The sequence below is a fragment of the Streptopelia decaocto genome, assembly GCF_964273445.1.
Source record: "Streptopelia decaocto genome assembly, chromosome: 9".
Taxonomy (NCBI): domain Eukaryota; kingdom Metazoa; phylum Chordata; class Aves; order Columbiformes; family Columbidae; genus Streptopelia; species Streptopelia decaocto.
Window position 1 is genome coordinate 15,606,747 of NC_138664.1, and position 15,293 is coordinate 15,622,039.

At 40.6% G+C, this 15,293-nt stretch overlaps 1 protein-coding gene across 4 annotated transcripts in view; it reads left to right on the forward strand.

Moving 5' to 3' along the window:
- ENTREP2 (endosomal transmembrane epsin interactor 2) overlaps positions 1 to 15,293 on the forward strand; it is a 124,897-nt gene that overhangs the window by 19,787 nt on the left and 89,817 nt on the right. For 3 of the 4 annotated variants that reach the window (XM_082060834.1, XM_082060833.1, XM_082060835.1), the window contains exon 1: positions 5,942 to 6,182. The exons of the other annotated variant lie outside the window; for it this stretch is intronic. In XM_082060834.1, the coding sequence (XP_081916960.1) occupies positions 5,943 to 6,182 (240 nt within the window). In that variant the 5' untranslated portion in view covers position 5,942. Of the gene's footprint in view, positions 1 to 5,941; positions 6,183 to 15,293 lie in introns of those variants that run through there. 4 annotated transcript variants of the gene reach the window in all.

Below are 15,293 nucleotides of genomic sequence, written 5' to 3' on the forward strand. Positions count from 1 at the left end.
CTAAACACAGAAGGTTGCACAGTGTACATGACAGATAAGGCATCTGCATAAAACATCCCTTGCTCTGCAGTTCAGTGCTCCTCTGCATCTTAATGCCCAAGGCTCTCCAGGACACTTTGGAATCCTATAGTCTTCCCTGCCTTGATGGATCTGGGGTTTAGTCTTACCCTTGCCTTCCCCCCCCCCACTCTACTCTTTTACACTATGGCATACACAAAACCTGAAGCCAAAATTTTGCTCTTAAAATTATGATAAGATAGTGCTTTTCTTCGAGTTCTTTCTCATTTTTAAGTTCAGATAGACAAATTCATCTGGTTTTAAACTATGAAAGACCATCTAAGAGTTGCATGGGGTAAACTGAACTGGTGTAAAATGGTCATTTAATGTTAGTGCATCCTTTGGGGTAGAATGTGTTTATTTTTAAAACACCAGGCTGATGATTTCCAGTTCATGTGATTGTGCTTCAGTTTCATCCAGGCTTAAGGCTGTTGACTTTAATGAACATGAAAACAGTGTGGTTATTGCTATGGCAGAGCTGTTGATGTTGTAGGCAATCAGAAGTAGAAATATTAAATAACATAAAAATAAATACAGCAGACATGACCAAATGTAAGTTCATAAAAAATGCAAATGGAATCCAAGTACTGTTTGTCTCAGTTTCCAGACTACTAGCTCTAACGCATTACTCCCTGGAGCAAGAAAGTTCCTCATATTGCTGGCTTGTAAAGACTTGATAGCTTGGAATAATAAAGATTGTTTTATGACTGAAGCTTTTTCATGTATTTGATCTGAAATACATCCTGTATTTCATCAGTGGTTACAATATATTTGTGCCATAGTAATGCATGATGCTTAAATAAACCGATGGTAACAAAGATATTTTCTTTCTTGAAGTCTGCTTTCAAAATGGACTTGACCAAAAAAAAAAGAGGCAAAGTTTATAATACCCTAATAAAACTTTCAGTATGCTCTGCAAGTATAGATTTCCAGGCAATTATGTAATTTTCCTCACTTTACTCTGTGTGTTGTTGCTCTGAAAACCTAATATAGAGCACTTGTTTAGAGTTATTTAGGGAAGGCTACAGGTATTTAGGAAGATCAGAGAAATGCAGAGGATCATATGAGCATAAAGGAAAGGTGAATATGTACTAGATTGGACAAGAAGGAATTAATTAAAATAAAAAATATACCAGTATTGCAGGTTTCTGCTTGCAATCTAGTCCTGCTCTGTCTGCAGCAAGGGGATGAAGTGGTAGGGACTTGGGTATCATCAGAAGGTTGATTCTACTCTAAGTTCTTTAGTCTCCAAAGGAGGATGAGTTTAAGACAGACCCATTTCTTGGAGACTGATTTAATAAATTGCAGTAGCAACTTCATATGAAACAGATGTCCTGTATGGATTCTTATTTCATCTAAGAGCCAAAGTTATTTTAATAATCCTTAACTTCAGCCCACCTGAGTTTTTATGTTGAATAGTCTGATTACTTCAACTATCTAAACAAGAAAAAGCTGTTTCCATCTAGTGTGGGCTTTAACTAAATGGATGTGAGCAGCTCAGCTGCCTTTAACTTACTTAGATTACCTACCCTGTGCCTCTGAATAAAACTGGAATGTCTCAGCCCCCAAACATGAGTTTCTGGTTCTCCAAGAAAGATCCTTTTGCCCTCCGTTTAAAACTTTACTTACCTACAGATGACAACTAGAAAAACTGTGTGCTTTTCTAATAATAAACTATGTTCTGGAAAATGTATCTATCCAGTTAAATAAGAGGTTTTTTCCTTCAAATTTTTGTCCCATACTTTTTGGTTAATTTGGAAATTAAGCATCACAGTTATGCTGCTTTATTTTTGCCAGCTCTTGTTATGCCAGCTTGTGATAGAATCAGTAAAAGTAGGACTCTTATCAACAGAAAAGCCTATGTAAAGGAAAAATCAATAAAGACTTGGAAAGTTTTGTGAATATCTTGATTATTTTTTATTTGGTAGCAATTGGATATCTATTAGTTTTTTCCCTTTGTCTTTTCAGTAATGAAAAGACAGTAAGAAGAATAGGTAGATCCCCAGAAGCAGATTAATTTCTAGTTCCATGTCCTTTACCAGAAAAATCTACAATCTCAGCAAGATATATAGCCCTAACACCTTGATCCATTCTTATATTGATGGGCACTTGCATGTATTGTCTCAATGTCTTTGATGTGTTTCAGGATCTCCTAGCAGGATTGTGTTTTCTTCTTTTTGAATTATACAGCTGGTAAAGCAGGATTCTTCCTGCAAGATCCTGATTACAATTGAATGTTGTATATAGATGAAGCAGTCATTATTATCTGCTGTCTTGCCCTCCTTTCTCTTCTGGCACAGCACAACTTTTTGGAAGCTAAACTTAAGGAAGATTGATTGCCAAGTGTGAGGAAATGCAGACTGTTTTAATTTCCTGAAATACCAGCTTCTGTTGCATTTGAAATTGCATGCCTTTATATGCTTAAGAGTTTCCTTGTGAAAATATGTTGCTCTTCAGTTCTATCAATGATACAGACTTTTTATTTAGGTGTTTGTATCCATTAACCAATGTTATTGTTTGTGTGAAAATTGGGTATGTTGGGTACAGTTCCTGGTAATCAGAGATAAAGTAAGTTGGAGTAAAGTATGTAAATTGTAAAGGATGCAAATTTGAGACATGCTATTTATAACTGACAGTGGCAGGACCATGGGATGTATTTTCAGTATCTATATGCTGTAGGTCACCTTAACAGTTTCCTTATCTACGTTAATTGGTAAGCAAGGCTTACCGTAACTATGAATATACTCCTTTTTGCTTGTTTTCCATTTCTGTTATACTTCAAAACATCATTTACTTAATTTCAAATAATAATTGCAGAGATAAAGATACATTAAATTCACTGAAATTGCAATAGTGAGGCAGGATAAATAGAAATTTCAATCCACCAATATAGTTCCTAGTATGAAGCTGCTTTCTGAAGTGGTTGGGAGCCAGTAAAGACTGACAGTAATGAGACAATTACACTGATGTGGGTTCATTATCCTGCTGGCTTCTGAGTTTTGATGTTTTTTAACAGGCTAATAATAAGGTCTGATAGGTAGTGCCCTTCTGGCTGCCTTCAGGAAATGATCAACTTTTTTGTGAGATTAAAAGTTATCATATTACAGTGCTCAAATATTTAAAAAAAAGTCTACTAGAAAGCTTTCATTACTACAATTCTGGAAGAAACTTCAGTACTGCATCCCACTTTAAGTTACACTCAATGTTACTGCATTGAAAAATACCAATGAAAGTATTTTTTAAAAATCTCTTCAGCAAAATAAATTCATTTTAAGTTAGGGACAATACTACGTCCCAAATTGCTCTGAAATCTGTTCCAAACAAATCCAGAGACTGAGAACCTCCAGAGAATGGTAAGTGTATCCAGAGCAAAGTGAGATCTAGAGTAATATCCATCTACACTTGAGTGCTCAGCAAAATTGAAATGAACAAGCTGTAATCTAAACCCCCGTGGATTGCTACTGGAAGTCAAAATTGTTGTTTTCTGGTAGCCTTGGTTGGCCATATTGTAAGTAGTGCACACACTGAGTACCTGAGAGCTTGCCCAGGTGGGAAGCTCAGACAGTGGATGAGATGTGGTCTTGCACTCTCACATCCTCCTGTGGACTGCCACGAATGTGGATTTTTTTTTTTTTATCTGCAGGTTAGAAAGTCCTTGGAAATTAAATTGCTTTGTACTTAATGCAGACAATCATATCAGTACAGGGAGTTAGTGAGATGTAAATTCACACCCCAGTGTAATGTGTCCTAATTTCCCCAAGCCCTAGGGCCATCTTACTCCTCAATGAGAGCACCCAGATAGAGGTTTAAATGCATTTATTCTTTATAAGGTTTCTAATTGTCCTGCTGTTGAATATTCTTAAGCACTTCTGGCTGGGCAGAGAATGAGCTGCTTAATCATGAAGAATGCACAGGTCCAGTTTGTTTCTGGGTTTTGTTTCTTTTTGCTAGCCCCTTTCATGCTGTTTGGCAGAATAACACAGACTCTTCCTTGACTTTGAAAGGTATATTTCAAAGTAATGTTTTCAATGCTGGATAATAAACAGCTGTACTTGATAAAAACAGTGGAAGTTAGTTTTAGTGTGAACTGGTATGAATAAAAATTCAGTGTGAATCTAATACCATCCATCCCTACTCCCCCCCTTTGTCTGTTCCTCCTGGGCTTTCAGATGGGATGTAGCACTCCTGGGCCAGCAGTCAACTCAGGAACATCACCTGGGGCTGAGCACTGCGCCAAGGAGGGGTGTGTGGTGGTGGTTCCTTTCTGACTCCCATTCTGTTCATGCTCAGTCTGAGAAACTAAGCCACTTTAAGTTAACTCTTCTTTTGATTACTAGTGGTATTAATTTAGTACTATTCTGTGTTAGAATAAAAACTTGTAGCAAAACAGCTCTCTCTTCAGTGTAGAGTTTTGTCAGGTGTTTTTGGATCTGATTAAAATACTACTTGCACATGTGCTGGAGTGGTATTTTAGCCATGCTGGGGTGACAGCATTATTATCTACTATCCTAATCTGTTTTGTGGCACAGATCACGATTTAAGTTAAAAAAAGCAAGATTTTGTTTTCCTGTTACAGTAAAATATCTGAATATTGTATTAAAAAAGAGGGGGCTTAATCTTTTGATGCTTTCCTGTTAAGGTACACTTCCCCAGTACTCTGTTCCCGGGAAACAAGCTATTTTATGCAAAGAAGAGTTATTGAAAGAAAAGAGAAAAGACCTCATGAACAAAGATTTAAGCCTGGTTTACATGTGGTGGTTGAGATTTTTTCTTTTGTATTAATATCGCAGTATTGCAGGTATGTAGACCACACATCCTAATTCCTGTATATATCTAAATATGGTGCTACAACCACATTAACCCTGGAATGGGGTTACTGTCTAAACTATACTGCTACATAATGAGGTCATGTTCTTGGTTTTGGGTTCTGTTGGTGTGTTTTCAGTGGCAGGCCTAGGTGTTTGCAGGCAATAGGATATCACTGGGATTTCTTTTCTGCAGGAACCCTGCTTTTAAATGTGCTGCCGGTGTTGTAGGTAGCCTTGCCGTGCTGGACATCGTTGTCAGGAGCAGCAGCAGGGCAGGGACGTTTTCATACATAGTGGCTCCTTCTGGTGAGTTTTATATTTCTGGCAATAAGGACGCTGCAAGCTGAGGCTCGGTTGTAGTTTGCTGGGGGTCGGGGGAAACAAACAAGGTTTAATGTCCCCGAGCCTGGTGCCGTTTTCCAGGCACTAAGACCCCGCTGGCAGGGCGCGGGGGCCCCAGCTGCCAGGTGCCGCTGCAGCACAAAGCCCGGGGGAGGGATTTGTCCCTGGGGCTCGGCGGCAGATGGAGGCTGCGGCTGCTGCCGCCTCCCGCGGCTCGGCGCCGTGCCGGGCTGCGCGGGCCGGCCCCGCCGCGGGGGCTCCGCTCGCACACGCCGCTCCCCGCGCAGGGCCGCCGGCGGCCGCCGCTGATCCTCCTGCCGATCCTCCTGCCGCTGCCTCCGCCCGCCATTGGCCGTAAACAACCCTTCCCCCTTCCCCTCCCTGCCGCTCCCCGTCCCCTCCTTCCTCCGCGGGAGAGACGGGAGCCGCGGCGGGCGGGCGAGCGGGGCTGCGCTTCCCCCCGGCCGTGCGCCCAGCCAGCGGCGCCGGGGCCGCCCCCGCCGGCGGGCTCGCCGCAGCCCCCCCGCGTCTGCGGCGGCTGCCCCCGTCCCGCCCTGCTGGGCTGGGCTGTGCCCGCCGGCTGCCGCGCTCCGGCCGAGGGTGCGTGGGTCGCCCCGGGCGGCTGGGCAGCTTCTCCTCCATGCGCCGCGGCTGCCCGGCTGCCCCGCGGAGCGCGCCCTTCCCGCCGGGCGCGGGGGGCGGGCGGAGGCCGCGCCGTGAGGGGCCCAGCGGAGGATGCCGGTGGGCGGCGGAGCGGCGCGGCCCCCCGGCGGGGCGCGCTCCCTCAGCCCCACCGCGCTGTCCCGCAGCCTGTCCCGCTTGCGCGAGCACCGCGCCCGCTCGCGGGCCATGCTGGCGCTGGGGGTCACGCAGATGGTGCTCGGCTGCCTCATCGTGGCCGTCAGCTTCGCCGCCCTGGCGCTCACCACCTCGGCCCGCGTCCGCCACTCCTGCCCCTTCTGGGCCGGCTTCTCGGTGAGTCGGGGCGCGCGGGAAGGGGTGCGCGCGGAGCCGCAGCCTCGCGGCCCCGCAGCCGTTAGCCGGGCCCAACGGTCGCCGCGAGGCCGTCGGCGTCGCCTCAGGGCTGCGAGCCCGGGCCGCGGCACGGCGCTTTCGGGCCTCGTCGCTCGCCCGCCGGGCGGTCCCGAGGAGCGACGCTGGCGGGTGAGGCTCCGGCCCCGCACCTCTGCGTGGGGCCGCCGGGCAGCGGGGCGGGCAGGTGAGAAATGCTCGTTCGGATGCGCTTGCTCACCGCGGTTCTGGTGCTTCCCCCGCCCGGCCGGTCGCTGAGCCCCGGCAGCAGCGCGGCGGCACTCGTTTGCTTCTCTTGGTGGAAGGGATAGCCAGAGTGGTTTAGTGTTTTGTCAATAGTGTCGGTGAAAGTCATGCTAACAAGCTTTGGCGTTGCCTCAGATATTGGTGTCCGTTTGACGGGCTGCCGCTGTCCCTGGTGTCTGTGGTGTCACCTCAGATTTGGACATTGGTGGAGAGTTCACCTTGAGTTACAGCCTTTTCTCAAGGTCTCGGCATGGGCATGTGCTCAGATGCAAACTGAGGTAATAAAATGAGATGAGCACATCAGCAGCAGGTTTTAAGATACACACCATAATGGAAGACTACTCTGCTGAGGAGAGCACAGGTGCACCGGGGGAACTGGAAGGGCCTGTGGCTTTGGGGCACCCAAGGGTGCTGCCACGAGAGGCTGTTGTTCCCACGGGACTGGGTATCTGAGGGAAAAGCTCGTTTGTTTTGAATGCAAAATCTGGGTCCTGACTCCTGTGTGAATTTCTTGTTGACTTTCCATTGTGTCCTCCTAGCACAAATTAAAAAAAAAAAAGGTTGATACTCAGCTGGCCTCAGTCAGTGCTGATTATCAGTTTGCATGTGTGTATGGATATAATGCATACATGGATGCATTAGTATAATGCTGGTTTATGAAAGTTTCTCTTTTAAGCACTCAAATGAGACTTGACAGTTATGAAGAACTAGGTATCTCTTAGGGCACTAGTAACAGACTACATTTTTGGTGAAGCTTTTCTCAATTTAATTTAATGTGTTATTGGTTTCAAGTATGTCTTTTCAGTTCTTTTAATGGACCGGGGATTTTTCAGCATTAAAAGTGCTTGTTGGAAACCGGAACTGTTAAATAAATAATTTGGGTTATTCAGTTTTGAATGTATGATGTGGCAGAAATGGTGTAATTTCAAAAATAACTGTTCAGTATGCTCTTATTCAGCACATTTTTTGAGTCTCTCAGAGAGGAAGTGTAGTTTTGCATAAGTTAGTTAGATATTTTTGTTGACTTTGCCAGGATTTTTTACAGTCTTGAAAAGAGACATGAGTTTATACTAGTAGCTTTGATATTGTAATAATCACATTCTTTTGAGTCTGAACCTCTGTAAGGTAGTATGTAACTATTCATTGTGATGGGGTGTGAATTTTAAATTAGGAATCTGGCTGTTTACATATTAATGTGCTAATAAAACAACACAGCTTAGGCAGATGTGGTTTCTTATCTTGACAGACCAAACAGGAATGTACACAAGTGATTGTGTATTCCAGTAAGCACAACTTTTTCAATATACCTTCTTTTTCCCCTGCTCCTTTAATCTTTGTGAAAAGAGACTTCTGGAGGTCATCAGTATGCTCTAAGATATGCTGTTTTTCTGAGCATGGATGCCTTCTGCTCCTCTCTCTGTAACACAACCTATTGAAAAGTGTGTTCTCCAGTTAAATTTTGTGGCTGTTACTTGCTCATCGTAGAGAAGGAAGCTGTGATTCCAGCCTATGGTGTGAATTGGTGGAAGGCACAGAGAAAGTCTTGCAAGACTGTTTACTAGAAAGCTTTATTCTATATTATTAGAATGAGTCAGGTATATATTGTTTCTTGAATTAAGAGCTTACTTAAAAAACACCCAACCAAATAGACAAAATCTACCTTATAAATGATCTGTCAGAGCATGAGAAGAACCATACATTCCTCATAATCTCTTTTATCTCTAAGTCTCAAGAAACAAGGGGAAAACAGAGCAGTTTTCAATATGGTGAGCCCTGAAGAACTTTCTGAGGCTTAGTTTCCTTACACAGCCTTTTCTAAAAGCCTTTTGAGGTATTTAGTGAGCTCAACAAAAATTTGGTATGGTGTCACTCATAGCCGAAAAATGTTTCTGTGAAAGAGTGAGTGTTTTCAGCTTGGATCTGGAAAGTACAATTGAAAAAACTACAAGTGAGTAAAGTGACATTAGACAAAAACAGTATAAATGTCCTCTCCTTTACTTGGTGCCAAAATCAGGTATAAATATTCACTCCCTTCAAACTGCTTCTTTTTCTTCTTTCCCCTTCCCTCCATGTTGGAAGTAAATAACTGAGTTGTTTGATGGCCAAGTAGCAATTCTAAACATGTTATGTTTTTTGTTGTTGATGGTGGTTTTTTTGGCGGGGGAGGGGGTTGCAATGTACTGTATTTTTTACGTATTAGAAATGCACACCCTAAAACAGCGTAGGCTTGGCACTCTTGACCTTTTTTTATTTTTTTTTTTACACCAGCCACCCAGTCAATGTAAATGAAGGCTGCAAAAAATAGCTAAGAATCTTTTCAATGTTTTCAAAAACAATTTCCCAACCTTTGTAACATTCTAGCTGATTAAAAAAAATTGGCTGCATATTACAGTCCTCACAGAAAATTCTCTAATCAAATGCAAGGAAAAGTTCTGATTTCTTGCTTTCTTCTTGGAATCAAATCAAGTGACTGTACCATTGAGAGCCTGTTTAAAGAACAAGGCACTATAATTTTCATGAAACTTTGAAGAATTTAGAGCTTATTTAAGCTTTATCCCGTACTTTATACCAATTTGCTTTATCTTATCTTTTATTGGAATCACATTAAGAAGTGTTTTTTTTTATTTATTTAGACATTTTAAGGTAATTAATGAGAGTCAGCCTCACACTGAGCACAGGGGAATTTGGGGGCTAGATGTGCAGGCACAGGTTGATTCTCTGCACAGGCAGAAATCATTGGTAAGGTCTTAGAAACTGTGGTGCAATGCTAGGCAGTTTGTTCCCATTGCAGTCTTTCATGTAGGAGAATGGCAATTTCATCTTCACACTCTCTCAGTTGTGTAAAAGTATTTGCTTTTCTGTATAGGGTACATGAACATAAGTGTCTTTGATCCTTTTAAGAACATGAAGAACTGAATATTAGCCTCATTCTGATAATGGAAGAATAGCTCTCAAAATTAGGCTGTTTTGTATATCACGGAAGCTTTTCCCAAAAGCAATGACAAGGTCCTTTGTTTCTCCTCTAGGTCCGTAGTTGCTTGAATATGAGAAAATATTTCTTCAGTCTTTCCCATCGAGAATCCAAAATAGACAGCAGTTTGTAATTTACAGGCTTTGTACATGCCCAGACTGATTGTAATGTTTCAGCTAAGTGCGCTTAACGTTTATGGTTACTATAACAGCGTTAGGACACTAGCGAACCGCAGGCCTGATAGAGCTCTGTTAGCATGACTACAAAGGCAAATCTTGCTCTCTGCAGTCAATTCCTGACATTATTTAGAAGTTGCCAATTAGCATTTTATCACCCATTGCCCCTTCTTGATCTCAGCATTCAGAGGAAATGACCAGCCTCAGAGACTAGATGTATCTCTAATACAAAAAAGCATTAATGAAATTAAGAGTTAAATCATAAGATCATCCAGGTTCCTAAAATGATACTGTGACACTTGAAATCTTAGAACATACAGTAAAGTGCAAGCTATCTCTTCTTTTATATATAGTTATTTGACAATGGTTGTATTTTTGTGTAGAAGTGTGTTGCTGGAAGATCTTGCACTGCCTCTCCTTTTTATTAAGTGTCTTCTCAATTCTGCCTCTTTTCATCTGCAACCCGTGTTCAAAGCAGATAAAGTAGTCTGGTTTAAAAGCAGCTTTCACGTAGTATATGGCTTCAAGGTTTGTGACATACATGGTCTTTTGTGTTCTTTGAAAAGGGAAATGGATATATAGGGAGATTGTCAAGGTGAACTCAAACCCAATTTTCCTCTCATGGAAAACGTGAAATACATTAGATATTTGTCTGCATTATAAACTGAGAAAGCTGAGTGTAGAGGCTTTTCTGTATTCTTCAAGGACATTGTACAAAATAGGTTTAAATCCCTCAGACAATGCGTAGAGGAGTTAACTTTCAAAAGTTTCTACTAGTCTGTGACCCTAGTTGTTCCTCATATGCAGCAGGTTGTTTTAGCACGTTCCTATGAAGAATCATTGTGGGAGGGAAGGGGAGATTACAACAAAGATGATTTGTTAGCAATAGTGTTTATCTCCTTAGCCATTTCAGGTACAGATTTTTTTCCTTCTTCCGTTCCCCTTTTTCTTTCCCTTTCAGGGTTTTCTATTATTGCTGGGGATGGTCAGTTGAAATAAAGGAGGTACTAGAGTGATTGTATTTGTAGCTCAAAGAAACGAGCTTTAGTTGCGTGAAAAACCTGCTGCCAAGAGAGTCTGTTACTGTGAAAGAAGAGGTAAGCTCTTTGGGAGATAATAAAATTACTGCTATTAATGAGTGATATGTATTTTATATACTGAACTTGTAAAATCTGCTAACTCATATAATTTCTTTGTCTCGGAGCTGGTCATTTCAAATCTAGGACTTAAATGGTAGCTTTGTTGTCCACCTCCTGTAGGTATAAATTAAACTTTGCCATGGCTATCAAGTAGTTTTGATCAAAATGTCTATCACAGCTCTGAGCGTGCCCTATGCTTTTCTATGAGAGTATATAGTAAGGTTGGTTGTTTTGAGCACCCCTGCTACTTGAGTGCTTAACCTACAGCTTTCCTAGATGAAACTTATTTTTCCTTGAATTTGCTTAAATCATCAGAAATGTTCCTGAACACCTTTTGTAACCACAGTGAAGTTATTAGCTGTCTGGTTAAGATGATATGACCAGATCTCTTCCCTGTAAATGATTGTTCTAGTGTTAGATTTCAAACCTGTGAACTCCATGATCACGATGATTAGTCTGTTGTGTACAATTTGTTATTCTTCAACGTCTGTTTCTGGGTAAGACCGTGTTCTGTATCTGTAAATATTCGTATTACTTTGGGCTTCTTTTGGAAGTAGTTGGTAATGCCAATTTGGGAATTGAGTAGGTAAATTTCTGCACTGAAATTTTTTCCTCTTCGGGAGACTTATCAGACCTCTCATGCAGATTATCAAATAGAGTTGGATACAGGGAGCAAATGGAACAGATTTCCCTATGTGACTGTTGAAGATCTTCTGCCATTCCTGAAAGACAATGCATCTCCCACACTAGAACAATTATCTTGATGTTCCTTGCTTCAGATTCATGAAATTTAGACGACCAGGAAATTAATCGCCTCAGAAATCCTGCAAGTGACCTGTTAACCTGTCTTTTGCCTATTTGCAGTATCTTTTCCAATGAATGAGTGACTACTGGATCTGGCTAATGATCCATGGTAGGTTTTAGGCGGTGTGATAGTCACAAAATGGGAGCAGCTAGATTGGATGATCAATCTGAGGAAGCAGTGCACTTACACAGTGTTGAACTGATCACTGTTAGCTCCTCATTTAAGAATTGCAATAGTGAAATAGCCAGTTCTGAGGACCAGATACCAGTGCTCTGTGTGTGTTGTTTTTAAATATCTTGACTATTTTGCTTGCTTTTGAGCTAAGTTGCAGTAAATAAGAAATACTTCTCTGAATTACTGCTGAATCACTTACAATGAGACATTGTTTTCAGATAATTATGATTTAAAAAAAAAAGATTAATTTTATAATATTCTAACAAGTATCAACTCACTTGTCGTTGTTGTGGTATCCATATAAAAAAGAGAAAATGTAAGAGCTTTGCCAAGCAAAAACCCCTGTATTCTTCAAAGGCAAACTGAGTGTAACTTCTTGTTTTCTGATCTTTACAACAGCTTGATACGAACATGGATAGTTGAAACAGCATTATAGGTTTACACTTTTGTGTTTAATTGATGAAGTAAAAGTTGCTAACATTGCAAGATCCTTGTTATTCCTGTCAGCTATACAGAGTTAATCTCAGCAGAATTATTTTCATGTGAGGATTTAATTTACTTATGAGATTGTTTTTGCTACTGTTTTTAGCAGAAAAGAGTATGGCTTAATCTGAAGATTTTAGATAAGCCTTCAGTGCCAGGCGAGATAAAACCAGGTCTTTTTAAGCTGGAAACACTTAATCCAGAGGCACTGTGAGATAATAAACCTGTAGCTTTATAATGTCACTTTTATATTCACTCTTGAGAGAAGAAACTTGTTTTCATCTAGGTGGAAATTGTGAATGCAGCTATTTTTAAGATTTGTTGTGGATTTTTGGACTGATACAGAAAGTAAAATTGCTCTTCAGTTAAAAAAAAAAAGCCTTATTTCAGCATTCATAGTAAAGAGCCAATGGACAATGCCATTTGTCGATAATAAACACGAGTAATTATCTGTTATCCATTCTAGTGATTATCATTCTAGCAGAAAAGTTAAACTGAATGTTGTTTTTTTGTGATAGCAGTGAAAGCATTTGTTCATCAGTGGTACTAAACTAGGAGGTTTTCCATTTCTTACTCCCTAAACAATAATCAAGACCTTTTGAAAACATGCTCCTTAAAATAGTGCTGTGAATGTGTGGCTAGCATACTGACCACAATGTTACTCTGAAAATAACACTGGTAGAAAGTGTGTGTGTCAAATAGTAAAGGTAACTATGATGCAAACAAATGTTATTTTTCCAGAGGCTAAATCTAAAAACTTTTGAAAACTTGTGAAAAATCAGGCTAAAATAAATGAAATGCTGCGGTGTCTCTATATAACTAGAAGTGTGGTGTTCACGGATCACGAAGAGTGAAAGCAGCAAAGGCTCAAGTCCTGTGTTTGCCTTGATGTGAAGGGACCTCAGTCTGTTTCACATGTCCCAGGCAATCCAGCCGACCAAGCTGCTGTCCTAGCTCTTTACATTTTTCCACTTAAATAGAAATTTTCCCCAGGGTAGGGGGGAAGACTAGTTACACATTGTTGTGTGAAGTTTCAGTTTTGATTTTCCTTTTCTTAAAGTAAAAAATGTATTTAGAAAATTTGTAACAAAAGTATGGGATCTCAAGCTGAAGAGTAGTTGAGCCTCTTGCTTGCTCATTTGCAGCTGAGAGGTACATGTTTTGATTCTGAAAGGTTATCGTATCTGTCATCAGTGGTAATAATGAGGAAAGTGTATTGATCACCCTATGTCTTGAAACAAATGGATGCCTTTGTACTCCTTTCTGCCTTTATGGTTACTTTCTGTAAGAGCAATGTTGATCCAAGATGTGTTAGATTTAAATTTTTTATTTTGCAGTAGTTTTAAACAAAATAGAATTTCACACGAGATAGATTTTTATTACATGTAAAGAGCAAAAGGTCAATCAAATAAGAGTATTTCTCAGAGTTTTACTTGCAAATATTTGGTTATAGAGGATACGTGAAGCAAGTTTACTTAGGGAATGGAGGTTTATTTAAATACATCTGAATGGTATAAATAGCTTTCGTGCTTAAGATAACATATTAAAACCAGAACATAGCAAGCCCCAAAACAATTGGGGGAAAAAGAAAGAAAGAGAGGGAGAAGGAAAGAAATAAATATTAAATACCAAGCTCATGCCCTGGAATACATATTATCATTGTGTCTGTACATGTAGGAATAACTTGCAGCTGGATCACAGGATGTCTCTTGTCGCATCTCTGATACTTCTATCTGAGAACCTGCTGCATGGTACAGAGAGAGAATAGTGAAGACAAGACTGGAAGAGAGGACAGACGGGGTGGCAGGTGCACATTTGCTCTCTGATAACATCGTACAGATTGGACAAAATGTTAATGACTTTTCCATGTTGCCCTTTATGCATGAAGGTAGGAATTATACCAGCAATGGTTGTCCTTTTAGAAGGACATTAGTGGTGTTCCTATGGTAGGGAGGAGTCAGATTTAATATACAGGCCTAAGTACTTCGTATACCTGATTCTTCACACTTGTTCTCATAAAAGAGGAGGCATTAGCCTTTTTAAAGAGTTCTTGAAAGACTTGCCTCTTGTCGTATTTATACTTGTGTAACAGGGAGTGTACTGGGCCTAAAGCATTTAGGAAGTAATTTGGGAATTACTTCCTTTCCTTCCATTAAACATTTCCCTTCCTCATGAAACTGGGTCATAGATTTGAAATAAAGCTTCACCATCAGACAGTACTTTGAGACCCTGTGAAATACCATTACAATATGTAGTAACTAGCAACAATATTAAAGCATTAGTATCTGCTTCTGAAGTTCATGTTTATTCAGTAAACATTTTTGTAGCTAGCTAAGTAGTATAAATAGTCAATGCAACTTTTCCTTTGAGCTTTAAAAAAAACTTGCCCTGTGATTTGACAGACTAATTTCTGTTGTTACATGGTATTTGCCCTTTGAGTGGAAAGGAACCTTTACTGTAAAAGCAATAATGATAGTACAAACAATAAAGGGTTATACAGATAATAAGCATAACCAACATCAGAATGGCATTTTGCTGTCCACCAGAGACCATGTGCTCATCTTCCTTAACATAGACTGTGTGCTTATCTTCCTTAATCTAACTTACTGCCAGTCGAATGTCTGAAAGCTTGAATATCAAACCAGCTATTAGAAGTCATTCCCAGTGGCAATACCTGTCAGGTCTAGATGAGGATTGTCCGAAGTGTTCAATCGTATCCTTCATTGGTTTGTGAATCTAAAGTAATTGGAAGGAAGATAGAAGGAAGCAAAACCATTTTCTATTTCTTACGTTGAACCTTCCTTTGAAGCAGTACTGTTTTTGCTTGCGGAAATATAATTTAGCACTACGCAAACTGTAGATGTCCTTCCATGTGACAGTTCCTTCTTGTGTCTTGACAGTTTAAAAGCTTGCCTTACAGTATGAATTGTTTGGTGTTAATTTCAGGTTTCCTCTGGATCAGTTGTTTTGGTTCCAAAACTACACAAGTTATTATCTTGTATTATTTGTTTAGTTATCCTATTTTGAAAATTAGAGAAGATAAGTAATGGGCAAAAGAAG